We start from the raw sequence: 24,893 nt of genomic DNA on the forward strand, positions 1-24,893 counted from the left end.
TTAAGCAATTGGTCATTAAAGCCCATCAAGGTCGCGTCTCAACGCTTTTGTGGCGACTTTCGCTGTTGGCCTCTCACGCCGTGCAAGCACAAAGGGAGTTTGCAAAGTTGGACTCCGGACCGGCGAGGCAGTTAGCTTAGCTTAGTGCTAGCTGGTACAACAGAACATGGGTGGATTTAAAGCTTTCTTAAAAGCAGAAAAACACCCTGACTTCTGCCGTTTTGTAAGTGTATGGTGAGGAATCCTGGAGGTTAAAGTTATTTGAAGTTATTTCAAGGGAAAACTTTTCTCGTAGGTTGACGCAGATGCACGTGGGCCGCATATCTGCGCTCCAATATGTTTTCCAAAAAGTGAATATGAGAATTGGTAAAGTGCTTTGGACAACATATGGTGAAGAAAAAGCGCTATATACTGTAAGTGGACTCCATTTTCCATTTTGATCAAATTGGACTGTGGGCATTTTTTGGGACTATTTTGGATTCTGCACTTGATGGTTGAATGGTTAACAAATATGTGAAAGCCGATTTGGTCTCTTACTCCAAACTTGGATGGATGGGTGAAAGGTTGGATGGATTGTTAGCTAGCTAATTAGCCAACTAGCTCGATAGACAGAAAGAATGTAGTACAGATAAAAAACAAACGAGGGGTTGAACCGATGAGTTGACTCATTGATGACTCAACTTTACTACTCTGCATTTACCACTGCCCAGGGTTCCAGGTGCTAACAGAAGATGGGGGATAGGCGGGGTACACCCTCCCAGTCAATAACAGGTCCTGATGTCCAGCTTTGCTTAAAAACAACTGTAGTTCGAGTATTTCTTTTGCTGCATGAGCCTGCCTGTACCACCTACAGGTATGAATCATACCAGCTTCCTGCAAACGGTAGGACTTCCAAACTTTTTATCTGTGGGGGAGAAAAAAAAAGTTATTTTTTTTCCTTTCTAAATCTCCTTAGCCCATGTCTTACCCCGAAAGTTTTGTGGAATAGAACAATTCTGCTCCTTTAGATAGAAGCTGAAAACACTGAGCACCCTCCCACGGAGGTAATACATTTGGTCGCTGAAAGCATCAAAACACATTCAAACTTTTTATTCATATTTAATAACTACGGTCGCTTATTGAATTGCACTGTAAACTCTCAGCCAGGCTTACGCTTACAGCGAGAGATCACTTCTTCTTGTCAAAGATGCTTTCTCCTTTGCTCCTGGGTTTGCGTCTTCCTTCCAGCAGCTTTCTCCTTACGTATTCTCTGCCACATACTCTCGCCTTCTTCCTCCGCTATCTGCAATCCATTCGCACGGGCCACATACGGTAGAGTTTGTACTAGCACAAAATTCCCACTGTCTCTCCTGGGGAGCGAACTGCGTTTTTGTCTGCTTTGCTCGTCGCTCCCTTTTCTCTTGTACGTATGCCGGCAAAGCCGCCTCTTGCTGCATGCGGCAAGAGAAAGTGCTGCATTTCAAACTGTCTCACAAGGGAATCCATAGTATGATGTTACAATCCACTCACATCCACAGGATGCTCTCTGCAACTTTTTCTCTCTCTCTCTCTCTCTCTCTCTCTCTCTGACTGCATTTTTTTTCTTTTCGGACTGCCTTTATGTTTTTTTCACTCTCTTGACGTTACCCTAGCTTTTCATGTCTACTTTTTTAATCAGATTATCCCATTCTTCCCCCTATGACACTTTTCACCTCATAAACTCTCTTACTTTTTTCCTGTCTTTCTACCACAACACACTTTCTCAACCTTCTTGTTTTCCTTCCCGGTTCCATATCACGTTAAAACGACATCTAAACTCAAGCCGAGGTTTGAAAAAAATAAAAAACAGAATACCCGTTTAGCACCTGACTAATAGCTAGCTGCTAATTGCTAGCTGCTAATCGCTATGCTAGTGACACTTGTCAAAGGAATTGTTTTATTGATTTGGTTAAAGTTGTACTTTTGTAACCATGACTTTAAAAAAATGTTACATGAAGTACATAAGAAATGTGAATTTTATTATTATTCTTTGTGCAGTGTCATTAAAAGGTAAGACATAGTCAAAATGTTATTGGAAGCATTGGCAGATTAAATGGTGACTGTTTGAGAGTTGGACTGCATTAAATTTTCAAGATTGGAAAATTGGTTGTTAGCATTGAAGATTCCATTGGACATGATTACAGAACATTAAGAGATGTGTATATATTTCAGCGTTCTCCAAACAATTGATCAGTTTCCAATAATTTCCCATTTATTTTCCTAACAAAATCCCATTTGAAACACAATTTGCTCATCCGGGCTACATGAAGGGCCTTTGATATACTTTAACAATTAACGGCAGAGCGGTGATTGGAAATGAAATGTCAGTATCGCGTCATATCTTTATCAGGAAAAAAAAAAAGCTTCCTTTTAAACTCATGAGTAGTTAACACATTAAATCAACTTTCAAACACGTGTTTGAAGGTTGAGAGAGCGATTCTATTGATAGAAATGACTTAAAGTGAAAAGATACGGTTGTGTGAGATTCCGTTGACCTGCCGTCTATGGACAAGGTCTCCAGTTAATTATGTTTCCAACTCCCTGGCTATTATATTTCCAGCTCTCCTTGGAGATTAACACGGAAGCCTCGAAATCCGGCACAAAATTTCCATTTCATTCATCAGGATTTCCTCTCTGTTTTCAAAAAGCTTCATATCAGCTGTGTATGTTTGCGTGTGCAAATGCACGTGCATGCTTCATTCTTTTGTAATTTGTCTGTCCTGTGGCGACAGATAAAGGGGAGAGGGAGATCGCGCGCTCTTTTCAGTGCTGTGTGTGTGTTAGAGTGAGAGATGTTCAACTTGGAAAAAATGGGATAGCGTGTTTACAATTAGTTTGGGCTTCAATAACGTTGCTTCCGGTTGAGGGCTACAACAAGGGTTAATGGTGTTCTCACCCAAAAAGTCAGAACCTCAGGCCAGTCTGATCCAAGAGTAGTCGCAGAGCGAAGAACGACATGACAAGGTATTGCCATAAAAGCAGACCCGGGAACACAATCCCACAGTACAAATGCCTGGTACGCGCAGACATACGCTGACATGCACCTAGATGAGACGATTGGTAGGGTATGTTTTTTTTTTGGGTGCAATCTGAACCCGTCTGTGCCCGAAAGCCACGTCTAAACAGGTGTTACGACACATCCACATGCACACACACACAAAGCAAGAACAACTGGAAACATGAGTCGGCCTGTGCGGCACTGTCAGACTCAGAGGAGCTGTCACAGATAAAAGTGACCTTCATGTTGAGGGGCACACACCTGTGGCATGGGAGGACCCCCCATCCCCTCACCTCATTTCCTCCCACATTTGTGTGGAGGACCCTCATAAAAACTCTGTGACAAAGGTGTGGGTCTTGCATTGCCACTTAAACTGGCTCACTGATAAAATGGGTGATAATAACATGTCTAAAATCCACCTAAACAAAAGGACAGAAGGTTCTGGAAGAGTAAGGATGAGTGCTACAGTGTTAGATTTGGGAAACCACGTGCTCAATTTTCAACATAACTAATGCTAACTTGCCGTATGGCTGACTTGCTCAGTCCAGGCTGGCGGCTACGGCTTTGGTGAGGCTAGCTATGCCCCTGTGGCTTTGTAAGGAGTTATCGTGAGCAGATTTCCACTTCGCGCTGCACCGAACAATCATCAAACCACTTGGTGTGTTCTTGGGTTCTCTGTTCAGTTGCTGCCTTCGAGTGTGTTTCAAGTGTGTGGAGGATTGAAGGGAACACGGTCTGGCCACAATTTCCGACAAGGTATAAATATCCAATGCAACGCAATGAATGCTTTTGATCTGGGTGATGTAGAAACAGACAGCAACAATTTCACATGAGAAATGAGAAGGAACAGCCCAACGGTGTACTTGAATCAACATTTTTTCCCCCTATGAATTACACTGCAATAAATTTAACATGAAATCCCTTCGAAACCTTGTGGGAACCGAGTTCTTAATGATGGTAACGAACAAAGTTAAGGCAAAGACCTCAGCATCGGTCCTGACAGTGATAAGCAGGTTGGCTACCAGCCAAAATCTACAAACTCTAAAAATGTTTTGTGTAACACATTTGATTGGTAACTGTCTACCTTTCAGACACGTGCGCATGCAGTTTTACAACTCCTTCATTTATTTTGGCAACAGTGGCGTAGCTCCAGTGGAAAAAAAATGGACATAAACCAAGAGAGTGTGTATCACACACACACACACAAAAAGTCAAGCAACAATGCAGCCTTAAAATGACGATACGACAAATGCTGGCACGGCGGTTCATAAGGACAGGATTGTTCAGGGGAAAGGATCATGTCGGACTTTGGGCATGTGGGTCCTGTCCTGCCCTCGACCTGAGAATGCTGGCGCACCCTGCCCTGCAGCTGGCTAAATAAAGAGCCCCAGGGTGGGCTGGACGGGGCGGCAGGAGAAACAGACACAGAGTCGGCATTACCCAGTTAATCTCATTAGGGAGGCGGCCCTGCCAAGCTACCGGGGGTCAGCCAGAGTACCACGTCACTCAATGCACCTTTGGCACTCCCTGTAACCCGCAGGCAGGTTTGGGCTGAGACTTATGGTCGACTACAGTGAAGGGTGTTGGGTGAGGAGGGGTGTGAGGTTGAAAGTAAAAGCTGGGTGTCAGGCGCTAAAGTTACTGGAGGCTATGAGCGGTGACTGTACGAAAAGGATAAAGTTGGCCTTGAGATGTGAAATCGTTTAACAAGCTGCTGCAGAGCTAACTTTTGCCACTTTTGTCAATCCAAAGTTTACATTTTGACAAATGATCCAATTCCTCAAGATTTGTGCGGGAGGAAATTATGCTCCGTGCAATCAAAAAAAAAAAACCGAGCAGAAACAAATCAATTCCGGGAACGCACCATATGGCTCAAGTTTCTTTTTCTTTTTTCGCTGTACGCTATAAGTGATAACATGTTCATACTTAAGATGACCTGGTAAACACTGAAAGTTAAGTTACACTTTGTCATAGTGCTCGATGGCTCATTTCCACAGCGGGATCCAGAGTCGTCTTATTTAAAAGCTTGATCAAGCAAACCTTACAGTTACCTCCATTTTAATGCTCCGCAGTCGAAGAGTGGGAGTGCCCTTTTTCTTCTCAGTGGGGGGGGTGTGACAAAGTAGAGGAAGAGACAGTGATGTGTTGATAATGAGTGTCTCGACTACATAGAGGATTCAACCGGATTCATTTGCCACATAGAACTAACATCCATCCATTTTCCTCACGAGGGTCGCGGGCGTGCTGGAGCCTAACCCAGCTGTCCTCGGGCAGTAGGTGGGGGCCACCCCGAAATGGTTGCCAGCCAATCGCAGGGCACACATCATCCTTATATCCGCATCATATGTATTTTGTCTTGTTTTGCTGTCCATTTTTATCTTCACAACTCTTGGGATTGACTGCATTTAGTTTTGACATTGACTTTAGCATTAGCACTGGTGATGTTTTTGAAGCGAAGCATGTCTTGTATTTCAAGATGCAATGGGTGTCGTGGGTTTTGTTGTGTGTTTAGTTTGACAGTAAAGTCCAACTGGGGGTGTCAATAAAAGAGCTTCAGTCACACTCAGGGAGGGCAGAATCACTTTCGGGTTCCTTTCACATCAGCAACTTGGAAACTCACTCTGCCATTTAATACGTGAATCGTTTTTCTGTGACGTGAATGATTTTAAGATCGCGACAAGCCAAAATTGAAATCATGATCAAATATAAATCAAATGGCTCAGCCCACCATCAAAACACCCAATCATATCTTGACCTTTTCCTTTTTCTTCTACCGCAGCCTCAACTCTCCTTCAGTGTTGTGGCATCCAGTATATTTTTCGGGGTGAAAACAACAAAAAGACAACAGGAACATTCTCTTTCTTTCCACACCCATTTGTGCCTTGCTCCCCCGCTGCCTCGCTTGGCTGTCTCAGCCTCCATCCAACTGTACATAGACACTAAAAACAAGTTCCCCTGTGCTCAAAAGTGATCAATGTTTAATTTCTTCATTCACACTCTTTCCAAGTTTTGTCTGAAAGTGATGCTGTGAAACATAAGCCCCTGGGGAGGCTACGGGAAAAAATGTGAAGTGAGAGGATGATAGCAAAAGGAAATACAGGTGAAGAGAGACTAAAATATAAGAAGGAACAGAGGAAGTGGTGGAAAGAGTTTCAGAAATCCAAATCTTCATCAAACACGTCCCCGACGAAAAGCCATTCACGCTTTCATTCAATCCATTCTTTGTACGGTCTGATGTTTATTTTACAGTGACAGGATTATTGTTTTTGGTTGCTGCAAGCAAACAGCGTTGGCTATGTGGCCGCGTTCCAGGCTTGGGATGTGAAAACAGGCAGAAAATCTAACTGTTCCATTTCAAGGATTTTTTTTTTTTTTAACTGTCACTAATGCGACTTAAATACCTTATTCCACAGCTGAGTGGGCTGGCACCTGTTACAAGCAACAGCTAGCCCATTACAGCTCGGTACAGTTCTGTCACTAATTTTCTGATTCAATTAGCATGCCTCAGAGCTTTCCGGGCTAATGGTAAACTACTTCACAGTCTCTTGATTAGTCGCTGCCCATCTGCGAACCATTGAACACGCACGTTTGAGCGACAAATGTGACCGTGTTCCCAAATCATCACTGTCGTCGACGACACTTCTATTTTCACTTTTGGTCACTGGAACTCGAACCATCTGAGACCTCCCGATGAATACGGGAAGAGTGACGAAAAAGCTGCCAAATTTGAAAGCCCAATCCAATTATTTTCCCCCAAATTCTGCCCAGACGTATTTGTCGGCGTGGGAGTATTTACACATGCAAATCCAGCACAGCAGTTTGACTTTATTCTGACTCTTAACCTCGCCCAAGGGACGAACCTCCAGTGCTGCATTCTAGACGAGGGGTCATAACCCAATGGCAACCCAACCGGATCAATGGCGTGATGTTTGAGTTGTCAGCCTGTGTTTACCGATGAAGAGGGGTACAAAAACACAAAGCAGTAAGTAAGGTCTCTTCACAAAATAAACAAGCTGCAGCGGAGAACTCTAACAGTGAGAGAGCAGAGAGCAGAAGTGGTTAAATAACAAGAGTTTGGAGCGCAACTCCAAAAAAAATCCCACCGGTCAGTCAGTTTACGGCTATCACGGCAAGGGCAGGTTGTTCTGGATCCAGCACAATCCTCTCCTCTGTTCTCAAACTCGACCCCTATTGATAAATCTAAAACCAAGGTCAAACGAGTGTTTGCACAGCCTTCAGCCCAAATTACATCATCTTAACGCAGGTTTGTTGGGTGCAGTGCACTGACACGGCAGTGTAAAGAGCTGCCCTCGCCCTCATTGGCCGACCAGTTACCTGAAATCAATTTTTTTTTCTGGGAATATGTCCATCTTTATGACATTAGGCTTTTACCAACCCACTCTAACTCCGGGAAGCCGGATTACCCAAAACTAAGAATACCTGTGAGGTGGAGTGCTGTTGTATGGTGCTTGGTTGCTTGTGGAACGACCTTTGCCCAAATAAATGGCTTGAAATATTACAACTCCGCTATTCATATCAACTCGCAGAAATATACTTTAACCTCTGGCTATGAAATGGACAAATTGACAAGATACACTTACCCTAAAGCTAGAGTATAACCAGGATTAGGCAATATTTGACGGATGAGACACAGAGCGCCAAACATTGAGTGTAAATTGAGCAAGCCCAAATGACCAAATGGAAGCAGCAATTCGATGCTTATGCAGAACTACTTCCCAAAACAAAAACCTTGAGCACCGTACAAGGTAATGATTCTCCTCATGAGTCTCAACACAGAGGAGTAAAGCAAATTCTTACTGACTCCCAATACTGGTGGCCCGACAGGGATATAATGCCATTGTGATTTGGCCACAATTTGCATGGTTATAATAGCTTATCGACTGGTTCGGGACGGCTGCACCGTAAATGACCGGCCATGCGCCTCACGCTGTTTATTTCAAGCTTGTGCGGATCCTTCGCCCCGACCCCAAGCTCGTCAATACTTCATCTTGATCCTGCTATCTGCCCCCTTCCGACAAACGCGGGACAGACATGTCTCCTGCGATGCCTCCAGACCACCGCCCATAAACAACAGCTTCACCTCGAAACTGTTCCGTCACTTTTACGGTCAACAACAGCTGTTCAGAATCGGAATCTGATTTATTGACCATACTAAGATACGACAGATAAGCAAAATTGTTAAAAATACACATTTTCATCGAATCCTTTCTTTTAGAACCTAGTTGACCCACACTTTATTTATATTTATTTAATTAATGCATTCATTTTGAAATTCCAAACAAACCTCAAGCCTTCTTTTAAATTTTAATAAAAGTAAGCAAGACCTCACCGGTGGGTCTGAAAGTTATGCAAATATGTTTTACAAAAGACGACACAGGAAATGCCAAAGAAATGCCAAGCAAATGTCACTAACAGCTCGAATGCAATCATCTTAATGATGATGAACACTGTGACAAGATGAACTCAAAAGTTGAGAGCTGGCGGGATGCGCCTGCTCTTGCGGATGATGTCTTTGCCTCGTCACACAATTTCCTGAGGACGAAATTCACTGGGAAAAACTTACAAAACCACACATGAACAGTTGTGTACCGTGACAGTTTTCTTCCAAAACATTGAAATACGATTTTAGCTCTCTGGACCAGTTATTTACATATCAGGAGGTTACATCACCAACCCTGACTTGTATCGACAGTGTGATCATTACAAAGATAATACGAATAATTATAATGAGCATATTTGATTGCCAGCGTAGGAGAGATACTCATTTAACAAGATAATCATTTTTGCTTGTGATCAAGGAGGTTCTGCCAGAACTGATAAGCGCAACAGAAATATTTCATTATCGTGTGCTTGTCATCCGGGAGTCGGTGTAAGTGAAATTAGGCCAGAGGTATGTTGCCAGTTTTGATATCCCCCTAACCCCACCAAAAAAAGAAGGAAAAAAAAGAAAAAAGGGGGATTTTCATTTCGGTAAAGTGCTGCATTTACTGAATTTTATTTCATCAGGTGGTTGCACAAAATAAAGTCATTTGACTTAAGATAACTTATTTAAGTTGACTGTACATCAACTTAAAAATTATCTGGACAAATGAAACGAAATAGAATTCAGTAAATGAGGCACAGCACGTGTTTGTGAGTAGATGTATAACAGTACTTCAGCATATTCTCATGTTGTACCTTGTACATGTGACACGTAACGACAATAAATTCATTTTTGCCTTCAAGTGGCTCACCAATCTGAAATGTATCAAAACCTCAAACAAAAGCACCAAATAATGCGTCTCCACTGAATGCAGGTTTCAAAACATTGAGGATTCAAAAAAAAACAAACAAATAAAAAACAACATTCAACACGTAGTTCCATTAACTTCAGAAGAAAATGCTGTAATTATGTCGAGTACAAAGGCCACAAAGCGTCAGCGGTCCATTGCGGTGACAGATCAATTCCGAAACATCTCTGTTTTGGCGCTTATGAAGCCATTTGTGGAATACAAAGAGCAAGGGGGTGGATGGAGAAGAAAAGGATAAATGAAAAGGGGTGTTGGAAACAGGCAGCCAGTGGTCCTCGGCTGAGAGGTCAGAATGAAGGCAGCCCGGCAATGCCCACTGCGGGCACTCGGCTGGAACTAAACGTGGACGCCGAGACGCCAACTATTGGACGGCGTCCAAAAACCTGCTGGGCTTTTCCCTCGCTCCTTTTCTTCTCCTGATTCAACAATAAGTGGGAGCCCACCCCACCTGCCCACAAACTCTTCAGTCAACCACTCAAGTCAAAGAGTTGAACATTTTCATTATGGAAAAGAACAAGGATGGAAGGGCGGGTTGGGGTGGGGTGGTCGGGGGGGTCAAAGATCGCTGAAAGGAAACGAAAGTGAAGGACAGAGGGGTGAATATTAGACAAAATATTACACTCATCCATATTCTGGCACCTTTGTGATTGGGACGTGTGCCTTTTTGCGAGACCACCACACACACACACACACACACACACACACACACACACACACACACACACACACACACACACACACATACACACACAAACTATCCACACACCATCTGTGAACACCAACACATGACAGAGCAAATAGGATTACAGTATGGAGGAAGGCAATGAGGATGATCCAAACACCATAATATCATCGCTTAGAGGGGAAGAGTGGGGGGCGGGGAGGGGGCAGGAGGAAGGTTGGGCAGGTGTGAGGTAAATGAGGGGTTTACTAGGAAACAGGGCGGGGGCAGACAGAGGCTTAGTTGGTGAGAAGTTCAAATCGAGAGAGCAATGATCTAATGGCCCTCTCCTTTGTGAGGCAGGCTTAGTTTATGCTTGAGAGAGAGAAAAAAAAAGAGACATAAACAAGGCCAGAATTGAACAGATGAAAAGCACCACAAATAGAATTGAGGACAAATGAAATGCACCGATGTTCACACAGTTCGACTCTTTCAGGGCAGCGCCTCATTGTGTTGAAATTGCAATTTAAAAAGAAAGACAAATGTTGACATTTGACCTGTGATTTTGTTTGTTTTTTTTTTTATCCCAATGAAGGATCCCGTTGGAAATCGCGAAAATAGAAATATTCCATTTGAAATTGTTGCCTATTAACCCCCCCCCCCTTTTTTTGGAAGTAACCTAACAATTCCTGATTGACGGTCCCTTTTTGACAAATATCATCCATGTGTACACAGCAGCAGGGTGAGCGAGTGGTTAACATTTTTGCCTAGCAGTGCTGGGTTTGAATTTGAGCTTTGGCCTCGCTGAGTGTATTTGAGTCCAGCATTCTCCCATTTTCCGTAAAGATGAACAGGTTTGGCTATTTCAAAAAAGTTTGAATGTGATTTTGAACGGTTGCTCGTTGAGAAATGCCTTGCGACTGACAAGCAACAGGCCAATATGTTCCAATAATCAGCTGGGATCTGATGAGGAAAAAGCAGTTCAGAAAATGGGTAGATGGACAATAATAATAATAATAATAATAATAAAAAGGCCTCAAATTTTACCGCTGGGGTCTAATTGCTTTGAATGAATGTAACCTTGGGTGTATATCCCCCTTGTCATATTCTTTCTATTGGACTGCGTCATAAGGTACGGACACGATGCGTTGTGAAAAATTCCAAAATGCATGAACTCAGTGCTGAAATGCATTCGGCGGTTCCGCTTTAGTGTATAATACAACATCTATTTTCAATTTCCAATTCCAGCCTGGAAATGTCAACAACAGAGCTGTAATTTGAAGTCAACAAAGATGCACGTCTGTGTCAAGAGGGACATGAGATTTGAGCTCCCAATTTTCGAGGGTTATAGACCATCGACAGACATAAACCTTTGGCCATGGTCAGCAAAACATGTCCAGTGTCAAGTGTGATTAAAGCCCACGGTTAAATCCTCGGTGCAACCCTGTCATTCGGAAGAAACATTTTCGTATCACTTTATTATCATGTGATTTGTCGACTAATATTGAATGTATTAGAAGAGATTATGCGAGCGTTAGAGGATTAAAGGTCTTTTAAGGAACCAGGGATGGCATACATGGCTCCCATATCCACCCTTAGACACACACGCACATACACACGCATACGTCCATGAAGATCAAGCACAACAAACCCTGCCTTATACGAAAAAGGATTACATTGAGGTTTGCTGAAATTGTATTCAAAACATATTTGGCGTCCTCCAGTATGGTACACAGATCACCGTCGATTGACCGTGTGGCAGGAAAACATAGATCCCGGGGCCAAAGCGGGGCAGGAATCCCAAGCATGGGTTTTAAGCTGTAATGTAACATCTATGTCAAAAGCCTCAAAGGCTATCAAGACTAAATCTCTTAGTTGTGTTGGGCAAGTCTGGAGCAGGAACGACTCAGAAAATCTACCGCGAACACATCCAGAGTGATCCACGGGAGCCGGCCTGACATGTGACTGACTGCGACACCTCGAGATCAAAGTTCAACACAGATTTCAGCAAATCTGAGCATGCACGGCATGAGCTTATATTCAGCGAGGGCGTGGGGGGTGATTGGGGGGAGCACGGCTTGGCCTGCGACCTTTACCCGTTAAGACCCTTGAAGTTTTTTACACTGACCTAGACTTGACTCCTTCATCTGGGATGTTAGCTATACTAATTACAGCCTGATAGGTGCCTGGTGCCAAACACAATTCATTTCCCTCCAGTTCTCCGAGACTGTGCTCCAACAGCTGGTGCCAACCTCACTTAGCACTTGCGAAGTGTTTGCGACACAAAGTGCAAGCCACAAGCATTTACCTGGCTCCTTTCCTGGCAATTTAGTCTTTTCTGTTTTGACTGGGTTGTTGTTGTTTTTTTTTCATCCCAATACATTTGCTTGGAGGGCGGGGTAAGAGAGTGAGTGCCGCTGGAGATCAGATGGCATCATCTCGTAAATCAAAAATATGACTCTGTAAGCCAAACAAAAGGAATTCAAATGGATGCAAAGAGTTGAAATACTGATGACAGCCTTTTACGTCTCAAAGGTGGAAGAGCATTTCTCAGTCAATTTGACTCGTGAACATGGAATAATGATTGGTGGACGGGCTTTGGATGCATCCAAGAGCATTGCGCTATATTTGCTCTTATTGCTGTGAATTTTGCCGCCATCTAGCACTTTGTGACTTCAGAAGTTTCCCCGGAACCCCCCTACCCCAAAAGGCAGAGGAACGGCTTGTATCTTGAAAAATGGGTAAGTCAGGTCACTCTCAAGTCCAGGTACCGCCGGGCAGTAATCATGTACCAAACTTATCGAGTTGAAGCACCGACCAAATCTCTCTTCACAATGGCGGCCACTTTACCAGCCAACACTACGAGGCTAATAATAGGGGCCACAGCGCACATATCAGAAGCACCCAACCAATCCCTCTGAGTGCTGGGACAATGCAAGCAGTCTGACCTTATTCCGTCGTTGAGATATTTCAGTTGCTTCCCCAAAAAATGAATACAACACTGTCAACGTTGACTAACAGGGCAGCACATTTAATAAGATACCGTGAATTTTGGTGGAGAGACAATTCAAGCCTTTTCTGCTTCTGGATGACAAATATTGTCAGTACGAGACGATGCTGCAAATCCTAGAATAAAAACAACCCCCCCGCCCCCAAAAGATAACAGTTTACAATTCTAAATTCTAATGAGGCAAACACAACAGAACCGCATTGCTGTAAATTCAACTTGACGCTCAAAGATGAGCTACTACGGAGGACTAACTTGCGTTACCTGCCACTCGGTCCAAACTTGGAGTGTGTGTTGATCAATGTGCACCCGTATCAGGGAAGGGCGTATCTGTAAGTGTGTGTACATGTGGAGGGCCTGTCGCTGAGCATTCCCATGCGCATGCAGATATCTGTGCACACATGCAGTTTGTGTGGGAGTACACGTTGACAAGTGAGCCCTCCGATCGGCGACATACTGGCTGAACAGCAGGAGGGAGGAGGGACTGAGTCGGGTGGGCTATCCAAGAGAACGAGATAACACACTTTGTAAACCACGACATTCAACTGAGGATTTGAAACGTACGTGGACAAGAGAATAATGTGTCACACACCTCTGGTCGAATTCTTGAACCGACTTACTGGTAGTAAACAAAAGCGCTGTGTTGACTTGTGAACACGCCAAATGAAATTATCCCAGATGATACCAATTCAATTTTGTGTGATACTATCAGAGGGATATTATTATCTTAAAAGTATAAAGTTACAGCAAGGCTTGAAGTAAGTGGTTTCACATCCTGGTTCGTGATGAAAAATTTCCATTTTGCACATCCACAAAACACATTGAATAGCAAAACCGAGAATCAACCGCTGATACAGTCCCAAAACGCTTTATTGGGCTCGGCGCACACACGTGCAGTATCTCACACAACACCGACTGCGAGAAGTCAACGTTTGAGGGAAGCTCTGTGCTACTTGCGCCACACCAGCTAGCTAGCAACGCTTCAGCTGGCTACTTGTGCGGCTAAACATGTTGCGGAGTTGCTCCTAAACTAAGCAGGTAATCATCACCACCACGGTGAAAAGGCTACATTTCTGACTACATTGTTGTTGTTTGTTTTTTTGTTGTTGTTGTATTATTTTATTCAATCTAGCTTCGCTTCAAGACAAGAACATTTTGTTGCTCTGCACAATATAAATTTAAGATATAAAAAAATATTGATTTCACAAGAAAAGAAAAATAAGTGTTCATTCATTATCTTGTCATTATTTTCTTGTTTAATAAAACCTTTGCCTCAGGTGCCTGGTAATAACCTGAAAAAAAAACTCCACACAATTAGACAGTTGGCCCTCAAATTAAGTCATTGATTAGCAGAACTGCTCTGCAAAGAAAAATAAATATAGTTTGAGCCTTTTAAAACACAATAAATCACTTATTTTTTGGTAAGGTTACCCTCTGAGAGCTAGAGACGAGTGGGAAGGCATGACGTCGTGTATGATTACGAGTTGTTACGCTAAGTTGCAAAATACCCATTAAGATACATCTCCAGCCAAATAGCTCGAGACTATTTTCGGTGAAGTCAGCTGACAGAGGTCATAGGTCACCACGGGCTGTCTAAAGCGGTGACAGGTCGGTGACGGTCAGAGGGATGCCGGTGGATAAACATATCAAGGAGGCGGCAGCGACAAGGGCTGAGGATCAGGAGCCGAAGATTTCACCGAGACAACAGCACAGCCTCTCTCATTACTCACAGTCACAACATGCACAACAACTCTCCAAGCACTTTATAATTGCTGCTTCCAAGACCACAAACAAGCTATGTTATTGCTTTGCCCCTCTGTATTCTGTGTTCCTTAGAGTGGGGGAAGGGGAGGTGGGTGGGTGTGTGGAATCATCCTCTAATTGCAATGTTTTTCTAATAGGAGCACACATTGGTTTTCGCGAGCTGTTTGTCTCCTGTCAGGGAGTTGGTTGGTTAATAAAGTCTCTGTCTGTCAATAAGCGGCACACGGGATAGAGCGAGGTCACAGCTGCTGACTCAAAACCGCCGCTGAAACCTGCGGTAACTTGGACTTTTATCAACGTGCTCACGAAAACATCGAGATGGATTTTGCTCTGGAAAAACAACAACAAATAATTATCATTTAAGGGTAATGATGTTGACTCAAAGATGTCTTCTGTATTGTGGTCAAAGCGAGACAAATCTCAGTGGCTGTCCGAGTTCTGTCTTATAAACTCAGAAATATGCTGACCACGCATTTAATTACAACCTCATTATGTGAAAATGGGGAAGTTTACAGAAGCTTATTTTAAGAGGCAACAAAGTTTTAGGTTCCCAAGACAGACAGACACACACACACACACACACACACGCACACCCACACCCACACACCAATCAACTGTTTTCCAGATGTGACATCACAGCAAGAGATCGTCACAACATTTGGGCTGACAATGTTTGCGTGGATGACTTAATTAGCAGCTAAACACTGTGATATGAACTCAGAACCATAAGAATAACACCGCCTTCAATTCACGTCAGTTTAGCAGGCTCTTTTGCTTCAAAACTAATTAGAAAATTTGAATCTTGTTAAAAAAAAAACAAAAAAAAAAAGTAAGCAATAGCAGATTTTTTAGGCTTTCAAGGTGCGAAAAGCCTGGTAGATTTACTAAGGAAGGATGTCCAAACCCCATTGAATTTGTGTGTTGTCATTAACATGATGGAGTGCTGGGGATGTCAGGAACTTGCATTTCCAGTGACACTCTCGTGTGATTATTCAATAGATTAGCCTCTCTCTACACTAATCTACTTGATCCCATTAACTAAATTCACCTTATGGTGGCACCTATGGGGAACCCTTTACATAGGCGAAAATAGGATTATGTGCATTTCACTAGTCACACCAGCATCGAGAGGATTGGTGAGTGCAACACAGCGTGCTGTTTTGCCATCTTTTAATCGGGACTGCAAACGCAAGTAAAGGTCGCCATGTTCCTCGCGCAACGAACGGCATCCTGTACATTTAAAAATATCAGACAAAGTTTTGTCACAACCCCCTGAGAAAATAAAGAGAACAAGGTGTGTTGTGAAACAGCCCACAGTGATACCCAAAGATTTTAGGATAAGGCTGATTTTTCGTCGTCGAATGCTAGCCCTGGTCAGGATTTGCTGTGACCCACTGGTGGTTTATTGGATTAATTTCACCTCATGCAGTGAACTTCAAACCGGCCTAAAGTCAACAGAATTGAGGATGCAATGATGTCACTTCTCGACTGACTGACGTGTTTGTATATTCGTAAATTGGCAAGAACCGGCAAAAGACATTCTGATCAAGGTCAAGATTAACTCAAATACGACCAACGCAAATAAGAGTGGAGCCCATTTTCCCCACAATCATTTTTACTCTACAGTAGAGAAGCAGTCAAACGTGTTGGAAGGTTTATGTTTTCTTCTTCTTCTAAGTGGTTCGCCACATGTTTAGGTCATGGGGTAAAGGTTGGGCGGATTACAGCCTATATCATCTCAATGAGAAGAGGCCATATGGGCAAATGAGATCCATGTCCGCGAAGCACTAATCTGGGGATGCCCTCTGTGTGACCACGGATGGACACTACCCGCAGCAGCTAAGAGGCTTGGGGATTCGTGACCAGCTTTACTGTTTCCACTACAGTATGTTCACTCCCCCCCCACCTGACCCCGGCTTCTCAGAGAGCCAAAAGCATGTCCTTGGAGAAGGAAGACAGTATTGACAGAGAGAAAAATGAAGAAATCAACATTTCTTTGGTTTTTACTGAAGTCAGAGACCCCCCCCCACCCCTCCTCCACGGGACCACATTTTCTTCACTCACAGTGGACACGACGACTTCATAATAGCATATAATCGTAAGAATTGTGTAAACTGTTTTCTATTTGCCCTTTGGCAAAAGAAAAAAAAATCTGAAGCAGTAAGAAAAGCAAGTGGATAATTTAAAAGGGAAGCGGGGGAGGAGGGGGGGGGAGAAGGAGAGGCATAATTACTAAAGATTGTGCCCCAGTGATTGGCTGAGGGGCGGCTACTAGAAGGACAAATGGACAAATCTTAAGGAGCTAATAAAAGTGAATACAGAACAGTCCTCATGGGCAAATCTGGCACTAAGATGATAATGAGATTATAAGGCCTCACTATATTGCAGCAAATTGTATAAGTGTTTCATTGAACCTTGTTGAACTTTCATTTATGCGCACCGGGCTTTCTCCTAGCTTGTATCCACCACTGCTTTATTTCTTGCTTCAAATGATGTTTACGGTAAAAGAAAGAACGATAGTACAAAAAGGACAATTTACGGAATGCGGCGTCGAACCGAAGAAAGCGGATTGAGCTTTGCCAACATCCTTGTATTTAGCATAATCACAACAGACGATGATGTGAATGCTGCTAAAGCAACGTTGCTCTTATACCGTCATGTCCTTCTTATGGCCACGTGCAACCTAAACCGAGCGCACACATTAATTAATGAATATATGGTGAACCTTGTAATAGCTGGTGTGACTCTAATGAGATTTCTTCTTGAGTACTTTCGTGGAGGTTGCCTCACAAAGAAAAGACTGAAGTGCGTGCTATAGAATCTATGACATTGCAAGTGGGCTTCATCTATTCAGAAAATGAGTTGCTTCAAGCTCTATTAGGGGAAGAAAACCGCCAGAGCCCATAATACCATTTTCACGTCAAAACAATCATCTCACACAAGCGGAAAAAAAAAAATGTGTTAAATATGTGTATCCAAATACAACACAACTGTCTGAGGAAAAAAAAAAAATGTTAACAATGAAGTTTGCCGAAGAAGTGCACTCCATTCTTTTTGAGAACTGGTTTGTAACATACCAGCAAACTATACAAAGGAGGCCAGTCAGGCACGACTACGCACCCAAAACACAAATTAAAAGTGAATTTCAAATGCAGCCTTGAGACACCTGGACAATCATTAACTTGACATATTGATCACCCTCATCCTCCTCGTTTGTCTGCTAAGACAAAGAAATGGCAGCACCCTTGTCTTGGTCATGTAGCGAGGGGCTTGTCTATTGACCATGACGGCATATCTTTGATAATCCAGATGTCGGGGAAGATACGGGTCGGGCATGAATCAAAGCGCTGGACTTGATCAATAAACAGGGACAGTTGCCTAGAATGGAATCAAAGTAGTCCGTCAAAGCGGTTTGATTCAAAGGAAACGTCCCCATGAGAAAGGCAACTTGCACGATGGATCAGATTGCCTTGTCACCATGGAATAAGAGCCTGACCTCACAGAGGGACGCAGGGCATCTCGATTGCGTCAGTTGCTTTCCAAGTCAACTGCTGCAGCAACTTTCGCAGAAGAGAAGAAGAGACAAAGGAGGTCAAAAGAAGGTAAGATGCACTTCTGGGGCTTGGAGAACAAAAAATGTCATCGTATCATATTTCAGTGAACTCTCTATTTCCTTTTTGTTCAACTCTGACCGACATTTGGAAAAAGTGACGAGGGACCAACTTGACCAAGTCAAGTTGAGTTCGCTTAACAGCAATGATGACTTGTTAGGGTGGAAAACTGAAAGGGAAAATGTGTTTTTGATGATGTTCATAAAGCTCGCAGGGTTTGGAAAATGGCTGTTTCTGACATCTAAAAATAAGAGTCCGGTTAAATAGGAGATGATTTTTCTCCCAAACATGTACCGTTCTTGAAACAGTCAAAGTGGTTCATGTTGCTCTTTAATTCACAGATTGCAGTAAAAGTTACACTTTGTGGCATTATGGCACCGTGGTTGTCAGCCGTCGTCAAGAGCTCTTCAAGAGCTTTGCGTTTTTATTGTTGTTGTCTCTTGTTTGGTGTTTGTTGTCCTTCGTGTGGACCAATGTGGACTGTTTTCAGCATTTTGGCCACGACCCTTCGTTGAAGGAGAAGAATCTGTGCCCTCATGGGTGCGCCTTCCTGGCACTGATTTGGATTTTGAGGTGGGGAACTTCGGCGCTATTTGACTGTTGCTGCTGGACAGGACCGGGGCGCTTGTGTTTTTTTGCGCCTGTAATAGGCAGCATTTTTCACAGCCCCGTTTTGTTTAGCGCAGATGTCGGCGCTGTTGGACAGCCTACGTTGGTGCCGCTGGATGGATGGCTGCTGGAGCCAAGGATGAGGATAGAGCGGATAGTGGATGCGTATTTGGAACTGAGAGTCGCCGCTTGGAATTGAAGCGGATTTTACATGGGACGCGAGAAGTGAACCGAACCAATCGCTCTCTTCGTCACTGGACGCTACAGCTTTGTGTTCACTTTCAAACTTAGTTTGTAGCAGACGTGTGAGACATTTTGAGCATGACATGATCCACTGGTGAAATGACACTTTGATTCTCTCCTCCATCGAGAACTGCTTCAAACAACAAAACGTATGCAGGAATAGTCGTGAAGATTGCATGAGTGTCTGTGTCTTATGTGTTGTGTTGTATTATTTTGTTATTTTATGCTACCTGTTCTGTAAAGCACTTTGTTACAGCTGCAGCTGTTGTGAAAGCGCAATACAAAGTATTGCAAAAATCAGCAAGTAACAAAGGGCAACACCCAGAAGGCACGTTCCCTTCATGATCATGAACGATTACGTCTTATACGACATTTTATCTCATTCTAGCAAGATTTCATCTCACAAGTAAGGTCATCTATGGGCAGTTTGCCACACATCAGCCTTCACAATCCTCAGTACATGCATAATATTGTTCTCGTGATTGCTACAGGGTGCACAACAATTGTGACCCGAATCCAAGCCTGAGACGGTTCCAGTGAATCCGGGCCAGAGGTTAGAGTCCGGTTCCCCAGAGTTTACCTGTCTACTTCCTGCTACACACGTCAATGTGTCGCCGTTGGGCTACGAAAACACTGAAACGCATTTGTAAAAATATGAGTTTGCCGATTGAGGGCACTGAGCGGACTTCCACATTAGCAAGCTGAAAAAACACAGATGTTGAAGGTGGGTGGGGTTAATTCGAGTGAGCCTGAGTTTCCTCTTGGAGTCAGTCATCGCACAAACATCAGTCTATGTATGTGTGTGTGCGCGTGTGTGGAAGGGGTGCAGACAGCGAAAAGATGTTTCACGGTCAACAGTGCATGGATCAGGGAGGTGCGCGTTACCGTAAAAGCTAAAGTGGAAATCAAATATACTGTATATGTGTGCGTACTGGAGCAGTCTTAGGTGAAGGGCCCAAAATGGGTAACAGCGCAATTTTAATTGGGCCACCATCAGAGACAAAGGACAGCACTTTTGGGGGGTAAAGAGCTTTTTGGCTACTCAAGCAGATCAAGGGCGGTTGTGTTCCTGATGGTAATACACATTTGCAAAGTACGATTTTGAAAGTTTGGGTCCTGAGGAGGAACCACATTTCGAAAGAGGGTTTAACGTTCATGCACAGTTAAAAAAAAAGGCAAACCGTCATGCCATCAGATTCATTTTCAATTTCACCTTTTCAATCTGTCCCCAGGTTAATCTAAAATGACCCCGCCACCGCCCCCCTCCCCAAAAAAAATAAAAAATAAAAAAATCAGCATGTAAAAAATTCTTTTAGAGGTACAGGCAATTTCAAATCATGTCCTAAAAAAGATGGCATTATCTTATCAAGGCTCATTAGGTTTAATTACTGCAGTGTGTTAGGCTACTTGTAACGGCACACATTTGGTAATTAAAGAACAGGTAATATATTAACTTGCTTTTGTTAGCCATTAATCAATGTTTACCTACAGAGAGCGAAGCCGTTGTAATTAATAATCGGCTTGGACAATGAGTAATCACCCGACAGGAAGAGCGTGTATGAGTATATATATATAAAATTTTTTTTTTTAACAGACCGAAGCCTGGTCTTGACCAGAAGAAGCGGGTCTATAAAGTGAGCATTGGTAACAGCAGAGCTCAAAATGGTGAGTTGGAGCGCTTCCCTCTCTATTCAATCATCTATCCCTCTGCCCGAGTCTCTTTCCTGTCTCAAAGTGACACTTTTGGAAGAGCTTACCTCCCTCCATCCCATTTTCCAACTGATTTTAATGTCAGCTTAGCAGCACGAGTAGTGATTCCACTTAATTTGCATAAAGCAAATATGCAAACATTTAGGTTGAGGTTTGGTCTCGACAGCTTAATGGGGAACAAATTGTCTTGCCATTCAGAAAAAAAAACAAAACATGATAATGAAGTGAGAATAAATCCTTTCATTTAAGTGGGAGGAAGTCAGGTCCAGGTTTGAATGGATTTACATTAGAAACGGACACTGCAGTTGGAAATGCTCTGCCATCCCTCTCCAGGAAATTCGAAGCACCGTCCGAGTGGCGTGTCAGTGGAGCAACACTGCTTCACCGATGACGAGCGACACACTTTCTCCACATACCCTCCCTCCCCTTGGGCTCAAAGTCTTGGAGCATGGAGAACACAGTCATCATATCATCAGTGCAGCACACACGGAGGCGGGATGGATGTGGAGGAGGGGAGATGGATGGCGCGAGAAGCGAGTGAGGAAGAGAGGAACGGATGCAGAGGCAGAAGGAGCAAAGACGTGCCTTTCAACCTGTTTCTCTTGAAGGCTGTCAGAGCGAGGCTACTGCTGGAGTCGTTGCAGACATCCAGTTGTAGTCCAAAAAAAAAAAAATAAGTAAAAAAGTTTAGCAATGTATTACGACTGAACCGGACTACTTTCTGGATGCATCAGCGTCTCGTGATAAGAGATCTCTACTTGTTTGACGATACACACAAACTGAAAATAACATAATTGTCGGTGACCGTATGAAAAATATTAAAGCTGTGAAATATTCATTCATGACACCATCTAAAAAATGTCGAGTAGAAAATTAGTAAAATGGAAAAATATCAACAATTTTTGTGTTGGGAGGTATCAACGCACACTCCACAAGACAAAGGATCAATATTTTTTTAAATGACAAATAAAAAATCCAATTCAAATCATTTTTGGGGGGTTTATGAGGAAATACACTGCAGTGCTTTTTTTGCATGAGTTTACTCAATACTGCCCAATGAAAAGTACATAGCCCCAAAATTTATATTCCCCGCCCTGACACCCCCCCCCCCCCCACACACACACAGTAAAATAAAATACAAAATGCTGCTGACTAACATTCACTTGAACATTTTGTTTGCCATTATTTCAAATAGGGTTAACTGTTGGAGAGGATTATTTTTATTCTACTTTTTGCTTTATGAAAAAGCGGTGTTTCTGGTGTCATTTAATGTGTGATGTTGAACTTAAAGAAGTACATTTTTCGAGCGGATAGAACTTTTTTTATTTATTTATTTTTTAAGGATCTCCAACAGACTGCTACTGGGAACAGGTGGATGTGTGTGTGTGTGTGTGTGTGTGTGTGTGTGTGTGTGTGTGTGTGTGCCAAGTGAGATTGAAAGAACAAAAAGCAGCTGTTTTCTGTAGCTAAGAAACTCCATCGCCTGAACACGGACAACCCCCACCTAGACACAAACATGCCGCATACTATTTGCATAGCAACCCCAACTGGACAATTCACGGCAGCAGACGAGGTGACTGCATGTTTGTTGATTGAAGTGCAGGGCCACGGTGCCCTGACAGCCTTCCCTCAACCTCGTCACCTCTGCTGCTCTGCCGCGACTTTCGCTACAATTGCCGCCGCCTGCGAACCTGCCGGGCTGCCAAGGACACAAAGACGACCGAATCAACCTTTGACATCTGAAGCTGCTTCCAAAAGACCAGAGACAAGCTGAGTTGGCAGCTTTGTTAACAGGCCTGGAATCTTTTCAGCTCGGTTAAAGTCAATAGATCGCAAGTCAATAGCGTACACATACAGATGGACGTGGTGTCAAATGGTTTGGTGCTCCCAACCATATACTACCAGTCACGGCATGTGTGGAAAACGTAGGGACCGGGATATCTGGACTCAAAACTGCTGCTTTTTTTTTTTTTTTTTTTTAAAGATGCATTAAACGCCACGGCTAAAGTGACATTTGAACATGAAATACAGTATGGCTTTTCTATCGGAGGCTAGCTGACATTTGAAGTGGCTGATTCACTGTTAGATGTCGAGACGTACCGCCCACACAGCAGCACGCGGAACATGGCGCTTTAGTGGTCGAGATGAGATAGCGGCATTCGAGAGGAATCCAGTGACATGTGGAGCATGTGAAAAACGACCTATACATTTCCACGAGCATTTCATACAAGAGATACGTACAGTGAATGTACCAAGTACACAAACTTCTCCTCAAATGCCAGTTTTTTTCGTCAATAAAAAACTATATCGGACCATGATAAATAATTTCAAACTTGTCCACCCGAATTGTAACATGTAAAATGTACAGTCAACTGACAGAAAAAAAAACAAAACCTGAGATAGAGGTTGAAAAAGTGTGCGCACCCTCTGATAACTGGCAATGTGGCTGTGTTTAGAATCAACCAATCACAATGAAACCTTTTGTAAACACGCACACTTGCTACATTGGTAGCCGTTTGTAACTGGCCTCTTAGTTCCATTTGAAGCCCCAAAAAAAGCATGATGATGCCACCATCATTGTCGTGTTTGAGACAAACATATGGTTTGGATTTATGACCCAAAAAGTTCAACCTGGGTTCCACGAAAAAAAAAAAAAAAAAAAAAAACACTTGACAGCACTCCAACACATGGGAGAAAATGTGTTGCGGTTCAATGAGTTGTACAGATTATCAGTCACAGTTACGATGGAAAATGTTTTAGTATGCTTCACCTTGGTCTCATTTGATCATTTCTCAAAAACCTGCCATTTGAATTAGGGGTGTGTCGACTTTCACATCCACGCGAGGCTGAAAACAACCCTGAAAAGTTGGAACGGTTTCCTCACTCCATGAAGCTTGAATGTCCTTTTGAGCGGCGCGCTCTTTTCGCATGAATTCGAGGATATATGTCAGTCGTCCTCCAACACATTGCAATCATCATCTCTGATCAATGGTCATGTTGAGGATTACGGCTTTCATCGCTAATCCTACATTAAGGATACATTCTCCTGATGGCTGTGACATCATCAAGACCAGTCTGCCGCAGAGAGGGCACGGGGACAGGAAGCCAAACACCACAGGGGCGGATTAAGCGTTGTTGCCCAGAGAGCGGATGATCAAAAAGAAAGAGGAAAAGAGGGTGCGGCCCGAGATGATAGAAATAGAAACAAAATCCAACGGAACGGGGCTGCGTATGTGAAAGGACACTGTGGATTTGCTTTCGGAAATAATCTGACACAATTTTCAGTTTCTCGGGGAAAGATCCATCTCAGTCGATCTTGTAATAGTTTGATCGCACAATAGTTGGAGTGCAAACAGCCAAGCTGGACCTGATCTACCGACAAAATCCTCAATATTGTACTGTGTGAGTGATTTCGATTTGGTACCTGCAGAGACGCGTGGGCAGTCTGGGAGCATGGAGTCCAGCGGTGTGTCCAAAGGCTCTGGACTTGAGACCCAGTTGCAACAATGCTACGAGGACACACAGACACACACACACACACACACACAAACCAAAACCAAGGACATGAAACTCACATTTCTACATTTTATTCGGTATAAATGCAAAATGTGAATGAGGTCCCCGGCAATAAAGTGTATTAATAACATATCCATATCACGGTTGTTTATCGTTGTGCGTGTGCCCCCGTAATGCCAAGGAACCATCTGCATCATCCAAAGAGGATTCTTCAATCAATAATACAGACACCTATTCAGGGCAGGATTTCTGAAGCGGCTCTTGGAATGGATTTGATGAGACTGCGCCGGTGTACCTAATGAAGTGGCTGGTGAGCGCGGGCTGAAAGAGGGAAAACCACTTTGACGCAAATTGAGATATGACAAAAGAAGATAAAAACGTGTCGAAAAAGGGAGACGGAGGAGAAAATGGAGATGCAAGAAAACAAAGAAAATCTGGAAAGCGG

General features: G+C 43.3%; 1 protein-coding gene across 5 annotated transcripts in view; it reads right to left on the reverse strand.

Moving 5' to 3' along the window:
* arb2a (ARB2 cotranscriptional regulator A) overlaps window positions 1-24,893 on the reverse strand; it is a 168,987-nt gene that overhangs the window by 34,567 nt on the left and 109,527 nt on the right. For 3 of the 5 annotated variants that reach the window (XM_019894608.1, XM_019894611.1, XM_019894606.1), the window contains one exon: window positions 24,357-24,441. In XM_019894608.1, the coding sequence (XP_019750167.1) occupies window positions 24,357-24,441 (85 nt within the window). Of the gene's footprint in view, window positions 1-22,337; window positions 22,632-23,981; window positions 24,008-24,356; window positions 24,442-24,893 lie in introns of those variants that run through there. The other 2 variants (XM_019894609.1, XM_019894610.1) reach the window with 2 other exon arrangements.

The sequence above is a fragment of the Hippocampus comes genome, unplaced genomic scaffold (genome assembly GCF_001891065.2).
Source record: "Hippocampus comes isolate QL1 unplaced genomic scaffold, H_comes_QL1_v1.1 scaffold195, whole genome shotgun sequence".
NCBI classification, from domain to species: domain Eukaryota; kingdom Metazoa; phylum Chordata; class Actinopteri; order Syngnathiformes; family Syngnathidae; genus Hippocampus; species Hippocampus comes.